At 40.9% G+C, this 25,943-nt stretch overlaps 1 protein-coding gene across 1 annotated transcript in view; it reads right to left on the bottom strand.

The window, feature by feature from the left end:
• The window catches only part of LOC146785333 (uncharacterized), a 217,219-nt gene that overhangs the window by 26,364 nt on the left and 164,912 nt on the right, over positions 1-25,943 (bottom strand). The window contains exon 6 of the mRNA XM_085633021.1: positions 19,405-19,595. Within this exon, the coding sequence (XP_085489147.1) occupies positions 19,405-19,595 (191 nt within the window). The remainder of the gene's footprint in view (positions 1-19,404; positions 19,596-25,943) is intronic.

A 25,943-nucleotide genomic window follows, 5' to 3' on the forward strand; every position in this document is an offset into this window, starting at 1 on the left:
CCGGCTTTTCTTTCAGAGGTCTCTACTTTTTCTTCAGTTTCAGGGTACAAACTCAATGTTGACAAATGTGAAATCCTTCCGTTAAATAAACAGTGTTTCCATGCTAATTTTGTACCTTCTTCTTTTCACTGGAGCCCTACTAAGATCAAATACTTAGGCCTATGGTTTACGCCTTCTATTAAAGATACTATATCACTCAATCTTAAGAACCTCCAATCAACTTTAGCCAATTCCACTTCACGATGGCACCCCTTATTTTTATCCTGGTGGGGTAGACTAGATTCTGTGAAAATGATGTTGGTTCGTATAATTTTTTTTTTCTTGTCTAATCTTCCAGTCAATATTCCTAAATCTTGTTGCAAAAGAATTTATACTATTTTATCAAAATTTTTGTGGCAGAACAAAAAAGCTAGGATGTCTTTTTCCAAGCTTAAATAGCCTAAACATTTGGGTGGAGTCAATTTTCCCGATTTTGCGTCATATCATACTTCCTTCTTTCTTAAAAATTCTTCTTCATTACTATCACAGAATACGACTGATTCGTTATCTTTACCTTTGTGGGTAGAAATTGAATCTTATTTCATTCACCCTTTTTCATTTGAAGAATTTTTATCCATATCTAATACTCCTCAAAAATGTTCTCTCCCCATTCTTAAGCATACTCGTACAATTCTTCACCCACTCATCATAGATGGTTTAGATGATCGAAACCGTTTTTTGCAATCCCCGATTTGGTATAACAATCACATTAAGCTTAAAAATAGGACTCTTTTTTGGAAAGACTGGTTCAAACTTGGTCTTAAATGGACTCATCAGCTCTTTCTAGGTGATACATGTATACCCTTCTCTATAATGCAAATACGTTATTCCCTCCCCTCTTCGTATCATTCTAAATATATATTATTGACTCTAGCTGCTCAGCATTCTTATGATAATCTGATGGCTTCTTCCGCACATATTACACCTTCTTCTGTTCAACTTTCGTTCTTGAAATTAGCCCCTTCGGCTTCTCAAATTTATAATAAATTAAGAAACATTGGTCATACTCGTGATAAATCTACAGTAGAATGTAGTTGGGAATCTGATTTAGGCACATCCTTTCCCATTCCAATGTGGGATAAAATTTGGACTAAAATAAGGAGATCTTCTAGAGCAGCAAATACTACACAAACGTTATTTTTCATATATAATAGACTTTTAATCACTCCGGCCAAATGACATCATATTGACCCTCTCAACTCCTCTACATGTTGGTCCTGTCCAGCCCCTGTTGCAGACCTTAAACATATGTTATCCACATGTCCAATTATTCATCAATTGTGGATTAAGGTATGGCAACAACTTAACAAAATATTTCACACACATATCCTTATTTCTTTTCTCATATTTTTTTAGGTAGTGTTGCAGAAGTTTGGTCCTCTTCCAGCTCTCTTAATGTCTCCATTATTGACTTACTTATAGCTGTTGCTTTTCAACAAATTACTAAATCATGGAAAAATGCTTCAAATGTTTCTTCCAAAGCCTGGTGGTATGGTATTTGTTATAATCACAGATTAGATAGGGTTTATGTTCACCCGATTGCACTTGCCATTTAACGGGATTTACTATGGCTACCCGTTACTAACTTTCTGAATCTGTCTGCTCAGTTGTTACCGTTACATACTCCAAACATTGAGGAAGTTTCCAAACCTCCTTAGATTACTGTTACTTCACTATTATTTATATTCTGTTCCTATCCCCAATGTATAATTAAGTTTGTAGTAGTGAGATAATTAGGATTTGCATGTTATATTTTTGAATAATATTTTAGTTAAGCCAGTATTGGATATATTTTTTCTACCTTCCCTCCCCCCCACCTACCCTACCTTCTTTCTTTGTTTTATACAACATATATCTATTCTATAGTTATTATACACTGTATTGTATTATTGTTTTATCTTATACTTATATCAAATAAACTTTCTTTAAACTTAAAAAAAAAAGTGATTTGATTAAGTCTGGGTCGAAACTGGGGTGGCGTGGTGAGCAGAAGAACAATGGGTAAAACCCAGATCTTTGTAACTGGGGGTAAATATTTGCTTTGTTCAGGATTCCGTCTTAATTTGTTCCTTTTGCTTTTGTCGCCCTGAGTGGAAAGGATATGCCCAGACATTGGTCCCATTCTCACTGCGCCACTGGATTCAAGCTAGCCTGGGTTTTGAGGAGTGATGCCCCGAAACTGGTCCCAGGATGCTTGTTTCTGGTCCAGGGAGAACCTGGCTTGACAGCTCGGGCTAGACTCTTCCCATGAGGAGCAGGGTCAAGACTGATTTGCATATGGCTGGGTCTAAACTGGGGTGGCATGGTGAGCAAAAGAACGATGGATTAAACCCAGATCTTTGGGACTGGGAGTGAATGTTTCCATTGTTCACAATTCCGTCCATCATTTGTTCCTTTTTCGTTTGTTATCCTAAGTGGGAAGGGTATGCCCAGACATGGGTCCTGTGCTCATCACAGCACCACTAGATTTAAGCTAGCCTGGCTGATGAGGGGGTGATGCCCCAAAATCGGTCCCAGGATGCTTGTTTCCAGTCCAGAGAGGACATGGCTTGGCTGTTCGGGCTGGACTGTTCCCGTGAGGAGCAGGGTCAAGTCTGATTTGCATATGACTGGGTCTAAACTGTGGCGGCGTGGTGAGTTGAAGAACGATGGATTAAACACAGATCATTTTGCTTATATCTATGAGATATGGCTCATTTCTGTCTTCTTCCCCAGCGCTGGCGCACAATTGGCCAAGTGGTGCAAGGGTGTCTGAATTGTGGTAATGATTTTTTTTGTGCAGGAAGGAACACCTGGCTGCACAAAAACAATCAATGGAGCCAATGTCCTCCTTTGTGTGCTGCTGAATGCAGCACACATAGAAAGAGGAAAAAACAACAAGAAATAAAGTTATTTCTCCTCGTTGCGTCTCCCTACACCTCCCCTAGGAGGCGTATGCTTTTGACACAATCCTCGGTTTACAGAAAATGGTAAATTTGGGAAGGTGTCAAATTCCATGAATTTTAAATGGGAACACCCACAGTAACGCTCATGGAACGCTTCTCCATCACAGTGTGAGACAATGCAGTGACTTGTGCTGCATAGTCCCACACCACGGAGCATATTTCCAAGCCCCTTGCGCCGCATTGTGTATCACTTTTTATCACATAAAAAGTAACTTACCGGCTGTGAAAGGGGCTGGTAAATGAGCCCCCATATCTACAAGGCCAGCAAAAGCCACGTAAGTTGGCTCTGCGTGGGCTTGTTGATATGACACTACACTGCGCACCGCTGGAACGTCAATACAAGTGAAGTTCCAGCGGTGCACATGGGCTTGTAAATTAGGCCCTTCCTTTTGAGGTTTTGCTTAGAAGCTTTTAAACTGAAAATGTAATTACCACAATTGTAAGTGGGACGTGAATAGTCGGTACAGCCTTTGGGACAGTGACCTATGGATTGAACTAAACAGCCTTCTTTGTAGATTGAGGAAGGCACGTAGTTGCATGTTTACTATTTAACCACAAGAGGACAGTGTGATCCAGCTGAAAAAAGAACATAGTCGCCGTCTACTGTGGCACAACAGTGATGAATATAGTGTCTTTTCGTTATGATATGTATAACTATATAATGATTACGTGTATTTTAAATATGTAATAATGCTGCTTCTTTTTGGTTATAAATGAATTTTCATTGTATTTTATAGTATGCTTTTATGGACATTTTGTATGATCCGATTAAAGCTTGTTATTGATTGATTGATTGATTGGAAATAGTGTTGTAAACAAAAATGCATACACATGCTCAGTGTTTCAATGACTCTGGCCACACAATGATTAAAAGCCTGACATTTCTTCTTGTGTCAGTGTACTAAATATTCATGCGCAGGCAGAATATTCAAGTATTATAACTTAGTGAACACCTTTTTCATGCAAACCTCTCCACATCATCGAACTCAGGATCCATGTCCCTTTGACATCATGCCTGTCTTTTCTTCACCCCAGTTTCTGTTGGGGAGACAGTGAAGAGGGTCTTTGGGCGCAGAAGGGGAGTAACAACATAGAGACTACACAGGGGACGAGATAAAGCCCTTGTACCAGTCCACTAAATTTAATGGCTTTAAAGACCCATAAAACAAGCAAATGCACAACCAATAGGTCTATACAGTTTGCTTGCGTTTAATGTCTGTTTTTTGTGTGCAAAATGATGCAATAAGCCCTCAAAGTTCATACATTATAAAGGTAAAAAATGCCGCAATATAAAAGTGGCTTGCATATGTTTGCAAAAATAAAAGTAGGTAAAAATACAAAATGACCAATCCCAAAATACAATTAAAAATGTCAAGAAAGGAGAAACTAAATTAAATATTGGCCTAGAAGCCCTGCCACTGCGGTGGACTTCTTTCTAGGTGGATGTGGATGACTTCTTTCAAAGCTGAAACATGTGCAGGGATGTATGCCCTCAAGCACAGTGAAGACAGTGAATGGCTGAAGTGGGCTGACTCACTGTCCCATGCTGCAGCCTGGAGAGGGCAGAAGCAAAATGTAAATGACACTTGAACAGACTAATGGATAAAGAGAGCAGAATGAAAGCACCTATATTTTTTTATTTATTTATTTAGAAATCTGTTTATTGAAGTTTAGATGACATACATCATATCACAGAACAGGATAATGCACAATTATCTTTGACAAACATGAGAATATCCATGTAGGTACAACCCTGACTGTAATAGTGGGGAGCAATGCACATTGCATGTCCATACTGAAAGCCCCGACAGTCTGGTCACAAGTGTGAAATCACTATTTATCTCGAGATCTTTTCCCGTGCAGGGAACTATCAGGTGGAGGCATTACACCTGCATTCACAGTCTCACAGCTGCTCATCATAAACAGAAGTCTAAGTGTATGTTTCTAACAATAAAACTACGCAGCCGGGAAACTAACACCCCTGCAGAGAAACAATAGTAGAACCCAATAGCAGCGCCCGGTGCTCATCCAGGCATTCCCCCCTGCCACCTCCCGGAGCCCCCCCTCTGCCCCCCAACTTCTTTTCAAGATAGTACGCAACCAGCAGTATTTACGTCCCCATGGCTCACCATCTCAGCCCGAGGTATGACATCAAGTGTCGCCGCACCCTGTCAGGCGGGGCAACCCCTGGCCAGGTAGCGTGACCTCAACAATGTGTCCCCTGTTTTCCTCCGCCTCAGTGATGAAAGCACCTATATATACATAAACCTATTTCTATTTTTTTTTTTAACAGACTGGAAAGACAATTAATGCTGTCTATAGGCGAGACTTAACATGCCAACAAACCCATGATTGAGTTAAATCATGGCTGTCCAGCATGGATAAAGGAGGGCCGTAACCATCCCAGATTTTTGGGCTAACTAGCAACTAAATGGCCTCCATTTAAATTCATGAGAATAACCTAGGAAATCCGTCATGGATCCACCCCATCTGGACCTTTGTTGGATACCCTTCTAAATAGGAATACTATTTATCATATTTTATTTTATGGCCGGCTCTATTACAAGCAGATATGAAATACAATTCTCACATTTTGACATAATTACTATTGGTTTGTGCGGTGTTGACTGTTTGCAATAGTTTCAAGTGTTTTGCTTATGGTGCTTTTACGATCTAGGAGACTGCACATCTGAGAAGGCACCACAATGATCTGATCAGTACAACTAGAGCATCTTTACACTGACATCCCAAATACATATATTGAAACATATTTTTGGAAGTCGTATGAGCTGAACGAGTTTACCAAGAACAGGAAGTGATTGAAAAGGCAGTCATTTCAACAGGAAAGGGTATCTGTACAAAGGCAACTTATTGGGTGACTTAGTTGGTATTCAGGGAAAAGAGGGATTCAAATCATCAAGTCTCTTCTTTACAATTGATTGCGCAGGTGCTAGTGTGTAGTGCTACACACGCTGACCTTTAAAATGATTAGTAAATTGGCACTGCCTTTTGTGTCATGTTGTGTCTGGTGAACCTCTTTCACAAAGCAACATCATTCAATATAATATGGAGTCAAGGAGTCAGCAACTGTACCAGGAGTGTTTAAAACATAAGACTAAATATTGTATTCAGGAAATGGGCCAAATTTGGACGTGGAGCGCAGGACTTTTTTTTCACTGAAGGTTGATGAGGCAAACAGGAGGGAAATTGTTAGCAATCTATAAGCCCCCCAGTTTTCATGTATCAGTAATGCATTCCTCAATGTTAAATAAGCCTGGGCGTAGTTCGCGGAGTTCCGCGTAACTCCGCAAAGTGCAAAAAAAACTCTGCTGCACTACGCAGAGCTCCCCGAGCAGCGGAGTGCATTAGATAAATGCAGTTTGTAGTGATCTTCAGTGCTAGGTGCTTGTCCACACTGTGCAATCATCGCGAATGGCACCATGCACAGCACAAGCAGGCGCTGCTTCCTTTCTGCCGCCAGAGTAGATTTTTACTTGAGCGGCAGCTTTCTCAACTCGAACTGCTGGTTTCTCAAAGCGAGTGGTCGTGAGCATATGCGACCTCGCAATGAGAAATCTGACCGCCTGGGTTGAGAAATCTTGCCGGGAGGTGGATTTTCCACACTCGCGCTCGCCAACTTGATGTTGCCGAACGCGAGCGAGGTTTTTTGGAACTCCGCGAGCTCCATGTAACGTGGAGTGTAGTAAACTCTGCAAGCGGAGCGGAGTTCACTGCCCACACTTAATGTTAAAGCCTAAGAGACTGATGACGTGTGACGTGCGAAGTATGTTTCAAGCTCTTCGAAGACATTTTATTCGCTCCACTTGTGAATGTCTTACAGGGGGTCGTGACTTAATTAAAACTATGGATTTGAAATCCGTATCTCCATCCAATCCTTGTCCGCCATTTATTTTGCATTTGGTGCCTGATTTAATCACAGCCCACCTTGCCAAACTTTTGAACCAGACACTAGAGTTAGAAATCTATCTGAGAGCTTGGAAGAAGGCTTCGGTTCTACCCATGCTAAAAAAGCCTAACCTTGATCCGACCACCACCAAAAAGTATCGGCTGATCTCATCTGCCTTTTCCACCCAAAATCCTTGAAAAGGAAGTGAACAAAGAACTCTCAGCCTTTTTGGACACTTGGACACTAATGAGACTTTCAACCCTGTCTAACATGGTTTTAGAGCTCATCACTACAGAATCTGCCTTAGTGGCAGCCTCAGAATAAAATCTGAAGGACTGTGGATGAGGGGGCAGAGCGGCACTGACCCTTCTTGGCCTTTCAGCTGCATTTGATACTGTTAACCATGAGGTACTGTCACCCGGCTCGAGAGAGTCGGTATCCACAGCGCAGCTCTTTCCCTCCTCAACTCCTTCCTAAAAGAGAACAAAAGGTTGAACGGAATGGTTTTAAATCTAACTCCTTTTCTCTTGCCTGTGGGGTGCTGCAGGGGTCCTCCCTGTCCCCCACCTTGTTTAACATCTATATAACTCCACTTCTGGGATGTATTCAATCCTTTGGTCTATCGGCCATCTCGTATGCCGATGATACTCAAATTATAGTCTCTATACTGGAAGAAGAGGGTGCACTAGCCTTATATCCTAACCATTGCCTAACCCAGGTGTCTATTTGGATGCAGAAGAATTTAGTGAAGCTGAATATTGAGCAAACCGAGGTGATTCTCTTAGACAAAAATAAAGATTTTTGGAATTCTACGTGGTGGCCGGTGGATTTCGACCCACTTCCTACTCCCATTTCTAAGGCAAAAAATTTAGGAGTTGTTTTTGATGATCAGCTCAGTTTCCACGAACAAATCAATCAGATCACCTCTTTCATTAGATTATTGAAAAAAGTCTTTCCATGTATTCCACTGGACCTGCAACAAACAGTTGTGGTCACTCTTATGCTCTCTAGGATTGATTTTTAGAATGCTTTATACTTAAGGATAACCTAAATTTCCCTTGCCAAACTACAGTCATTGCAAAACACTGCAGCCAGGTTGATCTTGAAAGTGTCAAAATGTTGTTCCCTCACCATGGAGCAACTGAAACTTAATTAGTTACTGGTAGTGGACAGGGTCAGATTCAAATCTCTTTGCATTACTCATAACCCCTGTATGGAAAGGGCCCTCGTTATCATCAGATAACCTTTTTTTTTTTTACTGTCCCCAACGTGACCTACAGTCGTTATTATCCTATCTGATAAAAATTCCAAAAATAAAGAAATTCAGATGGGGCAGGAGCCGGCGCTATCTTGGCTGTAAATTATGGAACTCTCTTCCACTGTCCTTAAGAGCTCAATCCAGTCTGCCCTGCTTTAGGAAACTGCTCAAAACCTGGCTTTTTGTTCTACACACAAAGTAAGCTGGCAGTGCTGCTTAACTAGCTGGCTCCGATGTCCCCCTTTTGCGCTAACACACTTCGGTATTTTCGCGCTGTATAAAGTTTTACATACTTACTTGGTAGGAAGCCAATATTAATGTATTCTACAAGACAAATAAATACCTCCTATATTGTAGTTCATATCAGCCAATCTCTTTACTGGTTGTTAATAGTGAAATATTTTGCAAGATCCTTCCCAATCATTTTATCTGTTTGACCCCGCTAGTTCCTGCAAAATCAGTGCTTAATCTGTAAGAAAAAATAAATATATATATATATATATATATATATATATATAAAAAAGTGCAGGTGCCCAATTTGTTTCTTTGAATGCTCGGGCCCACTTCCACTATAGGTTTAGCCTAATTCCTGCACGTTGTGGTCTTCTCCCACCACTGATGCCGGCTCCCTCTCTACACCTTTATTTTTAATGTGCTCTCTAGCGCCTTCCACGTCTCTATTATCTGTCCTCACTCCACTCGCCTTCTTCTGCTTCTTTTTTGTCACTCATAGTCTGTTGTCTCTCTCTCTCTCCATTTCTGATTTTACCTGTGCCACACCTGCTTTCTTCCCTCCCCTTCTGTCTCAGTGCTAACCCTCCTCAGATCTCTCTCTGATGCATATTTCTCTCTACCCCTTCATTATTAAAACGTGTTTCATCAATGTATTTTAAAAATGATAGAACAATTAGAACTATTTCAGTGTAGGTGACATAGAGGTGGATTAGCCAACAAATTAAATGAGAGAGCCGAGCCAGAGCCGAGCTAAGGGCCTAGCTTGGATCTTAGAGCTTGTGCATGAGCTTAGCCCCTGAGAACATTTGAGATGCAACTCATACAACTAATATCACGTGAAATATGTTTAAATCTCATCAAAATTCATTTTTTTAAATTTCTTTAACATATGAAATCTTTAACATTAGTAAGGTACATTGTTGCACTGCACTGAGAAGTACTTATTAAAATTGATAGTTTTGTACAACTGTTAGTCTGAACTCAAATATTTGACAGTGCTTTTAACCACACTACTGAAGAAAAAAGATCACACAATTTAAGCGGAGAAGTCAAGATTTATCCAGTTTTTCTGGCTGCACTTTGTACAAATCAGCCAGACAATGGGTCTCTATCTGTCTTTCCTTATATTAAGAGTTTGTTATTTCCTCTTAGTTAATTTTCTGCCATTTTTAAATACAGCGCGACCTGACCCAAAGGCAGTGCGCTTCATATAGGCACCAGTTCCAGGGCAAATTAATTCTCACTTACCCGTCTGAATCTTCATTTGATTCTGCCAGTGGCGGTTTTATTTGCAGACAACTTCTACCTGACTTCTGCCCACACATCCCGACATTCTTTAGTATAGCAAACTAGGGATTTTTGTTCCATGGGCAACTGTGCCTGCTTTGACTTGATTTATAGCAATTTGAAATAGCTTGTATTGTATTTGCTATTTTGAACTGCTTTGAATAATATTGACTAATGCAACTAATGCAGGTAGATATGGATAACTGCTTTACAGCTACTTTGAAGAATTTGAGTTTTTATCTTTGTTAATCTGTTAATAAACATTTATGGTATGCGCATCTGCTACTCTCTGTCATCATCATGGGGCCTAATGTGCTTCACTGTAATTAAACAATTTCAGTTGTTGAGTCACGCCACAGTCCAGGACTGTTCCAGCCCAGGACTGTTCAAGTACAGCTTGTACTTCTGTTTGCATGACAGAATTGCGCGAAACAAATCCTGCATCATAAACTTCTGGCTTTAATTAGGGGTGGGCAGAAGTTGCGTAGTCATGTTACGCAATGTTCAGCGAAACTGTAGAAAATCTCTGTGAGCTACGCAGAATTCCGCGAGCATGTGGATTTGCTTGTTACGCCCATTTGTGATGCCTTTTTCCTGTTCGGGGATGCTGTTTGCTTGCTCGGGGGGAAATAGCTCGCGAACTTGCCCATGCGGTCGCCAATTAGCGTGGCCATCTTGTTTCACTTGTCTCGCCTGCTCGCGATGTGTGTTTTCTGTTTGCGAACGCAGATGTTCGATGGCACATCCGAATGAAGTGTTTGCGATCGCACACTCTCGCGGGATCGCGCAGCCGGCTACCAACGGATAGGAAAACTCCGCAGCAAATGCAGGTATCCCAGTAAGTTGCTACCACGCGCGCGAACATGCATTTTGAAAGCACAAACAAGGAAAGAATTTGGCTACGCAGCAGATCGCGGAATTTTCGATAATCTTACGAAACGCGAAATTGCCAAAATTCCGCAAATTCCGCGAGCGGTGTGGAATTTACCGCCCAGGCCTAGCTTTAATGCGAGCCACTAGGAATTTTAGGGAGGGAGTGAAATGGTCCAATTTTCTCATTTTGGCTGACAATCTTGCAGCTGCATTGCCTGTTGCCTTGTGAGAAGCTAGGTGCATTTCCGCTGTTCCAATTAGGTTGGCGATGCTGCAGTCTATTCTAGTTAACACCCAGTCTTACATTTCATTTTCAGATCACCAAGTTGGGAATGATGCACCATGGTCAGTAGAAATATGTCCTAAGTCTTCATGCTTTCCTTTGGGTGGGCTCCAGCAACCTATTAAAGGCCACTTACTTACCCCGCTGTTTACTTAGCTTAGTTTCACTATGAAATATAATCTCGTGAGGTCCATGCAATCATGTGAGATTTCATTTGAAAGTGAAATTGACTTACAATGTCACACTGCCACTGGGCCCAACATCCAGTGATTACGTTCCACTGTGCTGTACAAAGCTGTCCATTCCCTTTTGATGCATGCCCAGGCCAAGAAGCGCGATCAAACCTGGGTCTGGGCTGGGCCAAAAGAAACAGGACAGGAAGGTACAGTGCAGTTATACTTCTTTCTCTGTTAAGACTGCTGTCCGCAGAAGATCAGAAAAGTGTAACCGTAGCCAACAATACAGTTTCTGGTGGTTAACCTGTGTCACACAACATGAATGTATCCTTCAGCACTGTGACCCTGGGAATACAAATCATGCAATTGGTTTGTTCGATGCAATCCTTTCAGAAACTCAGCCCTGCACTTTAAGTTTCTAGTTGCAGAGAATGCATTTATAGGCATCTGGTAGCAATAGATTTGAAAACTTGTAGAAATGTTTGGATGTCGTTCTAAGTTTTTACTGACTTGACCAGATGTGTATTATGGCATGTTGAGTTGTAGTGTTTGTTAACCATTCCCTTTCACAGGACTTCCAAATAAGACTGTAATCTGTCACCAGCCTTGTGTGCACTAAACATGTGACACTATATTTGACTCCTTACATCTAATAAAGAAATCAAGCCATCCACATTGATATTTTGGCATTTAAATTAAAAGACTCTGAGCGGGGAGTTGTCTCCTTACATCACATCACCAAGCAGTGGATGAACAGACCAGAGAGTGCAAAGCTTTGACCAGTACTCTTCTATAAACTACATGCCAACAAAACTCTTCTATTGCTACCAGTGAAGTCTAATATACTAACCAAAAACCCATTTGAATATGTTAATATTTTAGGGTCACATGTACAATTAACTAAAATTAAATTTTGAAATTGAATTATGAAAACCTGATACTGCAAATAGAGGTCCTCCTTAGATGGTGGGTTGATCAAGCTGCTGCGGGCACAAATGGGTAGGTAAAATTAATTATAATTCCTATTATACCTAAATTACTATATAGCTTTTACACCATGACACATGGGTCAGGATTAAGAAAGGGGACGGTTCACGACTGTCACGACCCATAGCAACAACGCAACGCCTCAAGCAAGGCTGTTTCCTTGCTCCTTTGCATTTTAATCTATTTTTGTCCGACCTCTCTGCAGTTCTCGACTTAGTCAATTCGCATTTACCCAAATTGGGTAGCCATTGTTTATCCAACCTACTCTACGCCGACGATCTGGTTCTTCTTAGCCACACAAAGATTGGCTTACAAAGTCTCCTGGATGCGACCGCCAAATGTTTCAGCAGGAATGGGTTACAGATAAACAAAAAGAAAACCAAAATCTTTGCGGTCCGCACATCTGGGACCAAAAATCCGGTATGGTCCCTTCACCAGGAAAGAATAGAAGCAACCAGATGTCACAAGTACCTAGGCGTCCTCTTCAACAACAATGGCAGGTATGTTAATCAGCTGGCAGAACTAAAAAAGAAAGGTATTGCGCTGTCTTTTGCACTTAGATCCATCTACAAAAGACTAAACAGTCCAACACTCGCAAAGGTTATCCCAACCCTAATATATGGGTGTGAGTTTCTAAAAGGGCGGGACAGCAGGCAATTAGACAAAGCAGTCACAAAAATGTATAGAACGATCTTCCAGCTTCCCTCTTACACGTCACCAGCACAAATCAGACTGGAATTCGGCATCTGCAGACAGGCACTGGCCTGTATGCAGGGGCATAACACAGGCCCCCGCAGCCCCCGTGTTGCAGGGGGGGCACTGCACTCCAGGGGCCCCCTCACTCAGGAAACCCTCTTCATCATGAATTAAATGGTGTGTACGCCTGGGCCCCGGCCGGGCTTTTGCGCCTCTTCATTAATTAAATGGTGTGCACGCCCGGCCTCTTAATACATTAAATGGTGCGCATGCACGCCTGGGCCCCGGCGGGCCTCAGAGGCTCTTCATTAATTAAATGAAGTGCACGCCCGGGTCCCAGCCGGGCCTTAGAGGCTCTTCAGTGATTAAATGGTGTGCAACTGCGCACGCGCGGGCCCCGGCCGGGGCTCTGCGCCTCTTCATTAATTAAAAGGTGCGCGTGCCCCGGCAGGGCCTCTGAGGCTATTTATTAAGTAAATGGTGAGTGGGTGTGCGCGGCGCGCAGTTGTGTCCGCGTCTGCGTGGTCTTCAGGGTGGGGCTGGTGACCAATGCAATTGAATTTGTCATGCACATTGCAGAGCGCGCGCAATTAAAAGTGCGTGTGAGACTTGTGAGGTTGGCTCACAAAGTAAGTTGTGCCTCAGCGAGGAATTTCGCTTCTCTTCAAAGTGTAGTTTGAATTCTATTAATGACGCTTGCGCGTCACCAGTGCTGCCAGTCCTATAATACTTTCAGCGACCTTAATTCAGAGCACAGATCACACAGTCAGCGCCTGCCAGTGAGTGTCATTGTAGTTGCTCTGTGACAGCCCATAACTGAAAACAAATGTGTGCAGGAGCCCCTCTGTTCATCTGGGCAGTGTGCAGGCTCTGCATTTACATTACCTTACGTTATGAAAGTTAGACGTGTTGCAGAGGCCTGCTTTGGTATTGTTTAGCACAGTGACACGAGTATATTTAAATCTGAACCCCCCTCGTTATGTTCATGCTCTGACTGCTTCTGATCTCCATGACTGCGTTTTTGTCTAAACGATTACATTTTATTTTCAACGGGCTGTTTCTTTAGTGCATTATGGCGTCTTGAGGTCATCTAAAAGCGCTGGGAAATCTGGTGTCCTGCTCTCCACATGCAGCCTAAACAGCATATTGCTTGTAAGACATGAACGCTTCTTGAAAAGCAGTATGAAAACGGAAAAGGGTGAAATAGTTGCTTAACCCCTTCGCTGCGGCGCGAATTCCGCCGCAGCGCTGGGGGGGTTTGGGGGGTTTGCGGCGCCGCCATGCTCATGACGGAACCACGCCGTCATGAGTCACGGACGAGCTGTGCTCATGATGGCGTGGTTCCGTCATGACGCCACCCACTTGCGCTAATCGCCCGCACAGGCGGGGAATCAGCGCCGCGTGGGAGGAGCGGCCGCCAACGGCCGCAGCATGACGGAACCACTCCGTCATGCGCACACGGCACCCGTGGCTCATGACGGAGTGGTTCCGTCAGAAGCATGCAAGGGGTTAAAAAAAAAATCACACATGGACTAAGTTACAGTTCACAATTAATGGTTCTAAAATGTATTTCTCAATTACCAGGATTGGTTATCTCCGTGCAATTTCTTCCTCAATGGAGTTTTAAAAGACAAGCCTGTTGTTAGCCTGAAATATGAAATGGCTCCTCTCAGATCCCCTTCCTGTAACAATCACCTTAGAAAGGGCAAGTAGGTTAGTAACTTTGCAATTCAGGGGTTTTGCAGCAGCTTGAAAGTCTTTCCAAAGCCTATTATTGTTTTAAAGGGCATCATTTCGGATCTAGCTTTTTCCATGAACTTAAGTCCTTGGTTATATTTCAAGGGGAAACATGTCTCTGTCACTGGGAACTGCAGTCACGCAGTCTGTCTCTGGTTAGTGGCCTTCCTTTCATTTCTGGTGATGTGTTGAAGTTTTAAGATCTTCTCAGAGTTTCTTAATGCTCCAATGGGTGTAATTTCTGATATTTATCTATTTTCCTCATCGTCATTGCTTGATTTTGCTCACTGGAAAGTGTCACTCATAGTCATTGAATTTCACTCATAATTACGCTGACAAAATGAAAATGTCACACATACACAATCTGAAACCTTGGCAGCTATGAATCCCTTACACACCGGGTAGGAGTTTAGCTCCTTAACCCGAAGTCCAGTAGCGGTCCGTGGAGGGAGTTCCGTGGGGCGGTGAGGCGTGGCGGGGGAGGGGCAGGGTGGGGAAATGTAAACACTGGAATATGGATGAACGGAAGTAAGAACACACTTAAATTAATAAAACGAATTTCGTTGCGGGCGCTGCATCGCATTTTGCGATGCAGCGCGAGCAAAGTAATTTGTTTTATTTATTTAAATGTGTACTTACCTCCGTTCATCAAAATTCCGGTGTTTACATTTCACCACCATGCCCCTCCCCTGCCCCGCCTCACCGCCCCACGGAACTCCCTACACGGACCGTTACTGCCTAATTCACAAGTCACTTAAGGACAGTGATGTACTGTTTTCTGGAAGGAGCAATAAGTGGGAAAGCATTCGGACCAGGGGCGATTGGAATACATTTGGCAATGTAAGTACCTCCTTCTAGTGACTCTGGGGCAGTCACTCCTGTCTAGTTTCCCAGGTCCATGTGTGATGAGCCGCTCCAGGTTTCTTCCTTTAGTCTCTATTCCACTTTAGAACCGGAGCTACAAGTTCCAAAATTCTGAGAAAAAACCTGGACTGGAGCAGGTCATCACCCATGGATCTGGAAAACTTGGCAGCTGAGCATACTGACCCATGTGTGCAACATGGGCAAGTCCTGCCCCTCAGATGCCGCCCACTTCTACCACCGGGCTTAACACCCAAATACAGCCACAGCCAAAAGAAAGTTGACCACTCAACCTTTATGAAGGCCCTGCTCCTGGGCGGCAATACTTGTGGCCTCGTTTTAATACGTGTGAGCCATTTGAGCTAAAAACTCCTTTTTTCGCTACAGTCTCCAAATTATGCAGGTGATGGATTATGTGGCAAAAGTGGCAAATCCATAATTATGCAAAATATGCTGCAGGCAAAGAATTACATAATGATAGTGGACAAGGTTACAGCGGAGCTCTCAAGTTCCTCCGGCCCGGCTGTGATTAGGTCATCGATGCCAAGATTCTTTCAGTACATACTGGGATTTGCTGTCCTGTTCAAACCATTAAACAACCTGGACTACAAGTCCCACAATTCAATGGAAAGTCCTGGACTTGATGAGCTGCTCACTCATGGAAGCTGAAGACTTGAGGCCTCTGCTTACAAGCACAGGTTGGCGACAAAGAGAGTTTCAAGATTCCATTCACAAGCACCTCGTCCAGTTGAGCTATTTTTCTTTCTATTTTTCTGTGTCCCATAATTGTAATCCTGAAAGTAATTTAATCAACAGTTCTACAGGTCCTAAAATGCGTAGAATAAAGAGAACCACAGGTTCTTTGTTGTGGTCTGCTACTTGAAGTGCTGAATTTACGTTAGATACACACCTGCAAGCTCTAGGAGATAAAGAAACAAAACCTGAATTGGATAAATCCCTTGTCAATGAACTTGTGAAGCGCTGGTGCTCTGGGTGAGCATGTGTTTTGATTATGTTGGTTTGCTCCCACTGCACGAATTTGCCCAACAATGATAGTTATATGTAGGTTAAAAGGTCAGGACTGAAAAAGGTTCGGTCACCCTACTCCAATGACCAAAGTGTGAAAAACATACAGAGGGAACCCTTAAAGAGAAGGTTAGGCGGTGGCAAGGCAGCAAAAGGAGGAGGACAAATTGTATTGTATTTGTATAGCGCGTACTACCCCTGACGAGGCGTCGAAACGCTTTTCGGCAAGTAGCACGATACTCCGGAACCCAAAGAGGATTAGTGGTGAATTAGTATATGGATATATGAAATTAATTTCTGCGGTGGACATGTGAGTTTGGTATTTGGATTAAAAAAGGATAGTGGAGGGATAGAAGAGGGAAGGGTTTGTATTTCTATAACATGGAGGGGAAGCGTTAAAGGCACACAGGCTAGAGAGGAACATGAAGCCAGTGGCATAACACAGGCCCCCGCATCCCCCACTGTGCGGGAGACCCCCAAACTCCAGTGGACCCCCTCAGAACATTACTCTGGCCAGGGAGCTCATGATTGAGTCCGGATGGGACCCCTCCACGTGCCTTGCAGGGGGGCCCCCTTAAAGTTTGTTATGCCACTGCCCATATGGCGGCCTTCCTAATTTAGGGCATCCAAGGAAGGCAGTCTGGCACACTACTTATGGATCCAGTTGAATACAAGTCGATGGTCGGCGGGGCATTGTTATCTGTCCCGCGGCCTCAGCTCTCTTGGCTTGAGCAACCTGTGGGATTTACAAGTTAGCTAACATGAATTCAAGAGGTAAGCAAAAATCAGCGCAAATTGACTTTTCTCATTAGAAGACAGGGCCAGCCTCTCCGTACAGAACCACGGTTGGATGACTCTACGCATTTATCCACAGCTGAAAGCCCAGAGCTACCTAATGATAATTTTTAACGAATGTACTACGCTCCAGTTCTTAAGACTGAGAATGGGGGTGATTCGCCTGTCCTGTCAACTCCCAAAATGGAAAAGAGACTGTGCCCAGGAAACGTGTAGGCTCTGCGGCCAACACAGGGAAGATATAATACACGTGATACGCTTGTGTCCTAATCTCTTAGAAGACAGAAGGGCCCTATTATGAAGGGATTGGAAAGGACATAAGATCTTGCAGAGGAGCGGTTCTGGCTTGCCTTGACCCCTTCAACACTACCCTTAACTATGCCTTCGCCAGATTTATGGATCGCTTCATTAAGAAGCTAAAGGATGCGAGATGTGCACACAATGGTTGGGCAGGCAACCTGACTCCTCGCCTCACTGAGCTTACTGCTCCTGGTCACTGAGCAACAGACATGGCCTAGACCCACCATTAATGCATGGCATAATCAGAGGAGTCTATTTGTCTATACTGTTTTCTTATACTATCTCTCTCCCCTTACTAGAAAGATGTCAAACTCTCCTCCTTAACTGAACATAATCCACAGTGTGTCCAATTGGAACTTCAAATATGTTTGTGCATGAAGAATTAGGGGTCCCTTTCCTAAGTGACACCCTGGCTCTACGTCCACTAACCTTTTGGTTGAAAATATGGTGGAATGATGAGTTGTCACCAACCCGTGGACACTGAGAGAGTGCATGGCTCTGAATCTATCACATTGCATACCATGGCTCAGATATATACAGTCCAGTTTTAATAGATTGGGTAGACCAGAATTATATATAAAACCAGAAATGGCATTAAAAACGGACTTGGCTTGGATCAGGGTGTCTTCCAGTAGTTTACTGAAATTGGAGAGGGAAGAGCTGGAATTGTGGAAACCCAGTGTGCGGAAATCTATAATCTTGAAAACAACATTAGCCATAGAGCCTTATCTTCTGGGTTCTTTTAACACGTATGATTGTTTCCTGTTGACTAGGTTCCGCTTGGGCTTTTTTAACCTCCTGCTTGCTTTTCCAAGGGGGTGCACTAGAGGACAGCTTTTAGCATCCTGTGGCTGCGACGGTGTGTCTCCACAGGATCTGCTTCATTTTTTATTATTTTGCAGGTTCTATGTAATACCCCGGAAAAAATTCATTGTTCCAATTTTAAGGAGAGCGAAGTTTAGACAGGCCCGCCCAGCTCTAATTTACCTACAGTTGCTGTCTGAAGACTCCTTCCTATTTGTCCTTAACTTTCTTAAGTCAGCAGTAAAATGTAGGGCATCCTCTGAATAGATGGCAGTATTTTCGAGGGCCATCCACTAACGTAGTCCCCTGCATGTGATATATTTCCTGTCAGGATCCTGGTTTCTATTTAATCACTGGTCTACTTGAATTCCAAACCCTATGGGCCCAAGCTTTCGACGGGTATTTTATTTGTGATTCAACTTTTGTATGTAATAAATTGTGTAATGGTTTTATGAAATTTTATAACTGTTTTAATAATTGTTTTATATATGTGAACGTGTATGGTTTTACAGTTGTAAACCGAATAAAGTCATTTGAATTGAGTGTGTCATGGACTGTGCATCAAGCAATAGAGCTTTTTATGTCACAATGACTCTCTTTTTCAACTGTTTAAACTAGACCTCAGTGTCCTTTTAGATTAGGCTTCCACAACGCTTTTACATTTTATATCAAAGCTAAGTACCTATCAATGAATCTCTGTTATTGTATATTGTTGCAAGGGTTTTTAACAAATCACACAATAAAGCAATTTTTCTTTTTTTTCTATATTAATCTAGAACACTCCCAGGGTAAAAAAGCAGCTTCTCTTCAAACAGATTTGATCAAAGTTCATTAATAACCGTCGAGCCAATATGAAGAAGGAAGGAAGGATTATTTTCACAAATGTTACACAGGAATTTGTACCACACCGCCTGATAAATCATTATTGGACTCTAATTTGAAATCAATTTGAATCCCGTGGATCGTACTCATAAAGGCTCCCAATTTCTACATTTTCTGGCTTCAAAGCATAGTGCAGTCATTCATGTTTTGAAATTTGACTTTCTGCTTGTCTTAACAACTTTTAGCATTTTTTGTAATAAAATTGGGAAGCGTCACACTTTAATTTATTCTGGGTTTTTCAAAATTAGCTTTGCTATTTGTAGGTGGAAGGAAAGCAAGGTTGTAGGAAACCTTCCATTAGGAACAGAGCTTACCAGTTTTGATGACTGCTGTTTTTGGACATGAAGTCAACAATCCCATATTATAAAAACCATAGTGATGGCATATATTGTTCATATACTGCCTCTTGGACAGAGGTGGACTCAGCAACTGCCATTCCTTTTTATCGGGAAAATGGTCCTCTATAAAGATGGCTGGGTGTGTTAAGAAATAAAACTCGTTGTAGCTGAAATAGACAAGAAGAGATCACGTAGATTTAGGACAACAATCATTTTAAAATATATTATATGCAGACCAAAACAATACCAAATAAAACAAGCATTTGCAATGTAATCGGTCTCACATTTGTGAAAGTTCGAGCTCTTGGTGTTGAAAATGACAATGTTTTTTACTTTTTTTTCTATTTGCAGTGACTATATTTTCATAGCGCTATTACAATTCATATGACCTCGTAGCACTGGAGAACCAGAAAATGGGAAACAGTTTATGAGGGAGGGGAGACAAGAGTTACATGCTGCCTGAAAAGATAAATAGGTAACAACTTCCTGGATAAAGCAAACACTCATAGGGAATGCAAGATTAATAAAGCTTGTGAAATGTAACTAGGAACAACAAGGTTACCATAACGCTTTTACACTTATTATTCAGAAATGGATTTGTGTTATTACCTGAAAAGTTAAAGATATTACTACAGGGCCTGGAAAGGACCCGTTTCAAAGTCCATTGCTTATATCCTTACAAAACACGAGCAATATGGTTTAAAAAGACCACATCCCTGAACACAGAGCCGTGGTACATATTTTATAAGCTAAAATAAGGAAAACAGCTGATAAGGATCACATTAAACGTTTTCCAGTCTATGCCTCAACCAGGTTTTGTGGCACCACCAGGAATGGTGCACTTCCCCATGCGGGGAAAACAATTTTGTTCAAAGAAAGATGAGAAAACTAAAGAAGACTTTGCTGGCAAACTCTGTAAAGTGGCTCTAATGAGTGTGGGTGTGAATAAAACTAATCTGGCCACTTTGTGACCAATCTCTTGCTTTTTTTTAGTTTTTGCATTTCAAACTTTTTTTCTCGCTGTCCTGAGGCTGCACCTTGAAGTAGAAAAATGTCCGTAGAAGAGGACATTTGCAGCAACAGTGTTTCTTTCTTTTTTGGATCCATTTTACAGGGGAACAAATAAAGGAAAGTAGAGGAAAGAAAGGGTGAGAGCTGTTTGTCAAAGTCACGGTTTTCAGCAAGTGAGGAGGAGTGAGACAGGCAGACAGAGAAGGAATAAGAGGAAAAGGAATTAAAAGAGAGAGGGGGCAGCTGCCAGTGACAGAGCAGGAGAAGTGAACACTGTAGGGAGATGGGTGGTGTGAGATGAGTGTGGTGAGGGGGATGTGGGTGGAGTTCATCATGTTCAGAAGGGGGCCCTTACACCATGGTGAGGCAGATACATCCATGCGATCGGTTGGGTTTTTTGCGAGTGGACCAAAGACATGCATCGTGACCAAACATATACAAATAAATAAAACATTCTTGCTTATCCAAAACATGAAGCGCGGCATCCGTGAAGTGGGTGCAGTGCTGATACACAAGCTGATTGCAAGTAAAACAACAAAAACACAGCGACAGGAGGTGGTGGCGGGAGGGCACCACACGGGGAGATTAGGAAGCAATACACAGAAAACTATGTTTAAAAAAAAAAGGATGGTCTCTGAAGCTGAACACGAATGGCACCGAACACACTAGCTGAGCTTATAGTGCATGGAAGGGCATTCGAAAAAAAGGAGTTCTTTCAAACAACAAATAAGCCCTGAAAGAGTAAAGAAACTGTACTTGGCCGGTGCTCCTTAGCCTTCAACAGAAATGATATTTTGGCAACACCGGATTCAACCTATGGTAAGCGGCAGGTGTGAAAAAAGTTGTTTTATTGTTTGCAGCAGGTTTTGCAGACAGCGCATGCGCACTGCCTAGACTCAACCAAAAAATGGTAACGGAACATTTTCATACATTCGCAGAGCATGCACAACCTGGAATAGCAAGCATAGCCTCTTATAAAGTATGGTACATTACTTTGCAGGATGTTTTGTTCCCATTTTAAAATCGAGAGATGCCATTGAGCAAAAAATGTCTCTATGGAAGGATTACTAAGAATGGAAATGAAAATGAAAGTTATTCACCACCATTGGGTGTGTATGTTTTCTGTAGAAAGATTTTCTTGGTGTGAATTTAGATTTACTTTAAGGTCCTTATTAAGGGTATCCCCAAATATGACGCTGGGTAAGGGGATACAAGTGAGCTGGAATCTATGAATTTGGTTAGTATCCATGCACCACATTCTGGCAAATAAGAGTATTTCTTTCCAGGAATATGCAATAAGTGGTCAGACTCAGTTATTTTCCATTCAGTTTTCCCAGATTACAAGAGGAAACCAGTGACATTTTCCACCTGCTCTGAGCAGGCAAAAAAGTTTCAGCATGAAAGACAGTGGGCAGAGAGGTGTAGTGACAGGGCATGACTGAATGGCAGGTATGAACCTTTCTGGGTAAAGCATTGTTTGCTCCCTTGCACCGCTGTAGGGGTCAGAAAGGGCCAGACTTACCAAAAGCCCATGTATACCTACAGACAGGCCTTGTGTCTCTAGCCCTGGAATGATCAGGATAATGATGGGTCTGGAGAGACTGAGACATTCACTCCTGGTAATAACTAAAGTAGTATATTCTATTCTTGCTTGTTAAATACCTTCAAATAATTCATTATTTTGCAGTGACCCATGTGTAGCTCCTGCAGTATTTAATCATTTATGTAGTTCTTTTCTCTTTAGATATTTCTGACCAGTACAGTGAGGGAATATTCTGTATTTGAAAGATTTCTTGAAGATTTATTTAGTTGGAGGAGGCGTTTCATAATAAATTGGTTTAACTAATACACGTTTTTAATTAATACCATGTTTGATTTCAATAGTTGTATAAATCTTCTTCTTTATTCAGATTCAAGACTGAAATTTAGTTCATAGTCATGTTACAATAGCTAACATTCATTCTCCACACGAACAATTGCTTAATATAATTGTACCAAACCTACAGGGACACAGTCCCTTGTTGAAAAATCCCATTCTAGATTAATACAAATGCAGTCATTTGAAGAACTACATACAAGAGTACTTCTAATGATTACACATTATAGATCATTCCTTCCATCTACACTGCCCTCATGCTCTTCTCCTTGGAACTTTCACATGATTTTTTGGACCTGGTATTCACATTCCCATCTTTGGTGTAATAAGGTGTTCACAGTGTTTGCCTAAAAAATCCTAACAAATGTAGGGACTGACTTTATTTCAAATTGTCTGTTTGGAAACACTCACATCTGTTTTTCTCACATTGAGCTTAAATTGTTTGATGGTAAAATTTTATGAAAGTTCTGACTTGTTTCTTAGCTTATTTTTACTGTCCCCTGAAGTGACCATTACAAATTGTGTCACAATTGAGCCTGAACAAAAACATTTGACATTTTTTCCAGTAACAATTTTTGAGTTTAGAATCATCACTTTTCTTTTTTGTTCTTGATTCTGTCCAGCGCTTAACAATGTCGATAACGGGCCATTATAGAAACCATGAACATTTAACATGTGTGTAATTGTGTTGAATGGGCCACCCTTTTGTATTGTGTTTTTCCACAGCTTCACTAGGTAGTCAGCAGTTTCCAAAGGCCAGAATAAGACAGTGGCACATTGAAGCCCCCACTTGAGCAGCTTAGCGGGGGCTGCCACTGGGCCCCATGGACTGGTTAACTGGGTTCCACTGAATGTTAATTAGATGTTAATGGGTATTTTCTGTCCACAGTATTGCAGAAACAGTGCTCACACACAATATTGTTAGGTAGTACCATGACATGTGAAAAACAGGCTTACCCGTATACAAAGAAATCAGAACGAGAATTTAATAAGTGAAGACAATAGGAAAAATTACAAAAAATAACAAATAGAAAAAGTAAGTGTAAGAGAGAAAACAAAGCAGATGTAAGGTAAAAGACATAACGAATAGTGAAATTAAGGAAAAATTATCAGAGTAAGGAAGAAAAGGTGAAAGGTTGCTTAGGAGGATGAAATGAAGTGTGAGAAGTAAATGGAAGGGTAAAAGGGTGGATGGAATAGTAAAAGAAGATATAGGTGAAGGTGCACAGTCAAAATATCGATTTTTAAATATCGACCTACCTTAATATCGAGTTTTTAATATTGTAAGGACAGAATATCAAAGTCAAGAATATCATTGACCAGAATATTGACCTTAAGGTAAGTAATATTGTTTTTTTAAAATATCAAAGTAAGTAATATCAATGTAAGTAATATCGTTAGCAAAATATTGTTGTCAATAATATCGAGAACATTTTTAGTGTTATGTATTTTTTATATGTTTAACTTTTTTTAATGTATTTTCATTATTTTTAAATATATATGTAATAATTGTTTAGAAATTAGTATTTTTTTTTAAAGTACATTTTGCGTTTTAGTAACCAGAGCGGGTTGTGGGTTTATAGGGGAATAGGGTGGGAAATAATTTAATTATAATTAATTAATATATTTTCATTTATTGTTATTGATTATTAATTTATTGATAATTAATTATTACTTGGTAATTCATTTTTATTAATTGGTTAGTTTATAATTATATTAATTATAATTAATTTATTATTAATTTGTATTTATTGTTATTGTTAATTAATTAATGTTTATTAATTGATTAATTGATAATTGAATTAATTATGCAATTTTTTATGTGTAATGGGTTGTGGGTTTATAGGAGAACAGGGTGGGAAGTAATTAAATTAATTAATTAACATGTTTCTATTTATTGTTATTGATTATTAATTTATTGTTAATTAATTTTTCAATGCGAACTAATTGTTATTAATTGATTAATGTGTGTGTTAATGGGGGAATAGTGTGGGAAGTAATTTAATCTTATTTAAGTAAATATTAATTACATTTTATTGGTATTTATTAATAATTGTTTTGGTAATTAATTATTAATAGGTTATTTATTTTACAAAAATTATTTAATTGATAAGTATGTCAATTTAACCCCTAGGAGTTGGAATAGTAATTTTAACCCCTACGCTATCCAACACTTTCCCTACTGTTGCACTTACTGGAGTGGGAATAGTCATTTTTACCCATATGCTATCCAACACTTTCCCTACTGTTGCACTCACTGGAGTGGGAATAGTACTTTTTACTCCTACGCTATCCAACACTTTCTCTACTGTTGCCCTCCCTGGAGTGGGAATAGTAATTTTAACCCCTACGCTATCAACACTTTCCCTACTGTTGCACTCACTGGAGTGGGAATAGTAATTTTTACCCCTACGCTATCCAACACTTTCCCTACTGTTGCACTCCCTGGAGTGGGAATAGTAATTTTAACCCCTACGCTATCCAACATTTTCACTACTGTTGCACTGTTTGGAGTTGGAATAGTAATTCTATTCCCTCTGCTAGCTAATATTCTTTTTTATTAGTTTAAAAAAGATTAATATTTATATTATTGTTTTATGTGTATAGATGTATTTATAAGCTTTTTTAAAACAATTTATGTTATTAAAATAAAAACGTATTAATAAGTAAGTATATATTATATATTACATGTATATGTTTAATGTATTTTAAATTATATATATTACTTATAATTTTTAAACATTTTAAAATATTTTTAGCTATGTTTATTTTACTTATATGTATTATTTACTTTGTTTTTCATTTTTTTACTTCAAAAAACAATATTTTTAACAACGATATTTTGACTTCGATTTTTTTCCCCCGATATTTTTGTACCTCCCATAATGTAGATAGGATGTCGATATTCTTGATTTCCAAATTCTTGCTGCGATATTTCTGTAGGTCGATATTCTGATCTTCAATATTCTGTCAGTGATTCATTGAGGTATTGCTGGGTAATTGCATGAAAAGATGGATGTATACACAAAAGGGTGAAAAGATGGATGGATGAGTGGATGCAGCTCTGAGGTAGGAGGGGCCCCTGACCCTGCGTGAGCCGAGTCGCCGGGTAAAAGCACTCGGTGGGGGTGGTCCGCCCCAGGCGGCACTATTTTGGGGGCAGACAAAGGCATTCAGATAAGGCTCGGCTTGCTTTCGTGGACGTTCGGGGACGGACAGAGAAGGAATAGGACTCGGGCAATATCCTCTTCTTTTTGTGCAGCTGTCCCCCCCTCTCTTCCTATTATTCCCTCTCTTTCTGTCTTGCTTCTCACTTACTGAAAACCGTGACTTGAAGAAACGGTTCACAGCCTCTCTTTCCTTCTTTCATTTAGTTGCTTCCCTGTGAAATGGATCCAACAAAGAAAATCACTCTTGCGAGAAATGCCCTTTTTCTGTCATTTTTCTATTCCAAAGTGCAGCGGGATGGAGAGAAATAGAAGGTTTTAAATATGAAAAATAAATACATAACTAAATAAAGCAAGACAGAGGGGTTGCAAAGTGGCCAGATTGGTTTTATTTACATCCAAATACATCAGCATCACTTTACAGAGTTTGCCAGTGAAGCGCTACTTTTGTTTTCTCGTCT

Source organism: Triturus cristatus, chromosome 11 (assembly GCF_964204655.1).
Source record: "Triturus cristatus chromosome 11, aTriCri1.1, whole genome shotgun sequence".
Classification (NCBI taxonomy): domain Eukaryota; kingdom Metazoa; phylum Chordata; class Amphibia; order Caudata; family Salamandridae; genus Triturus; species Triturus cristatus.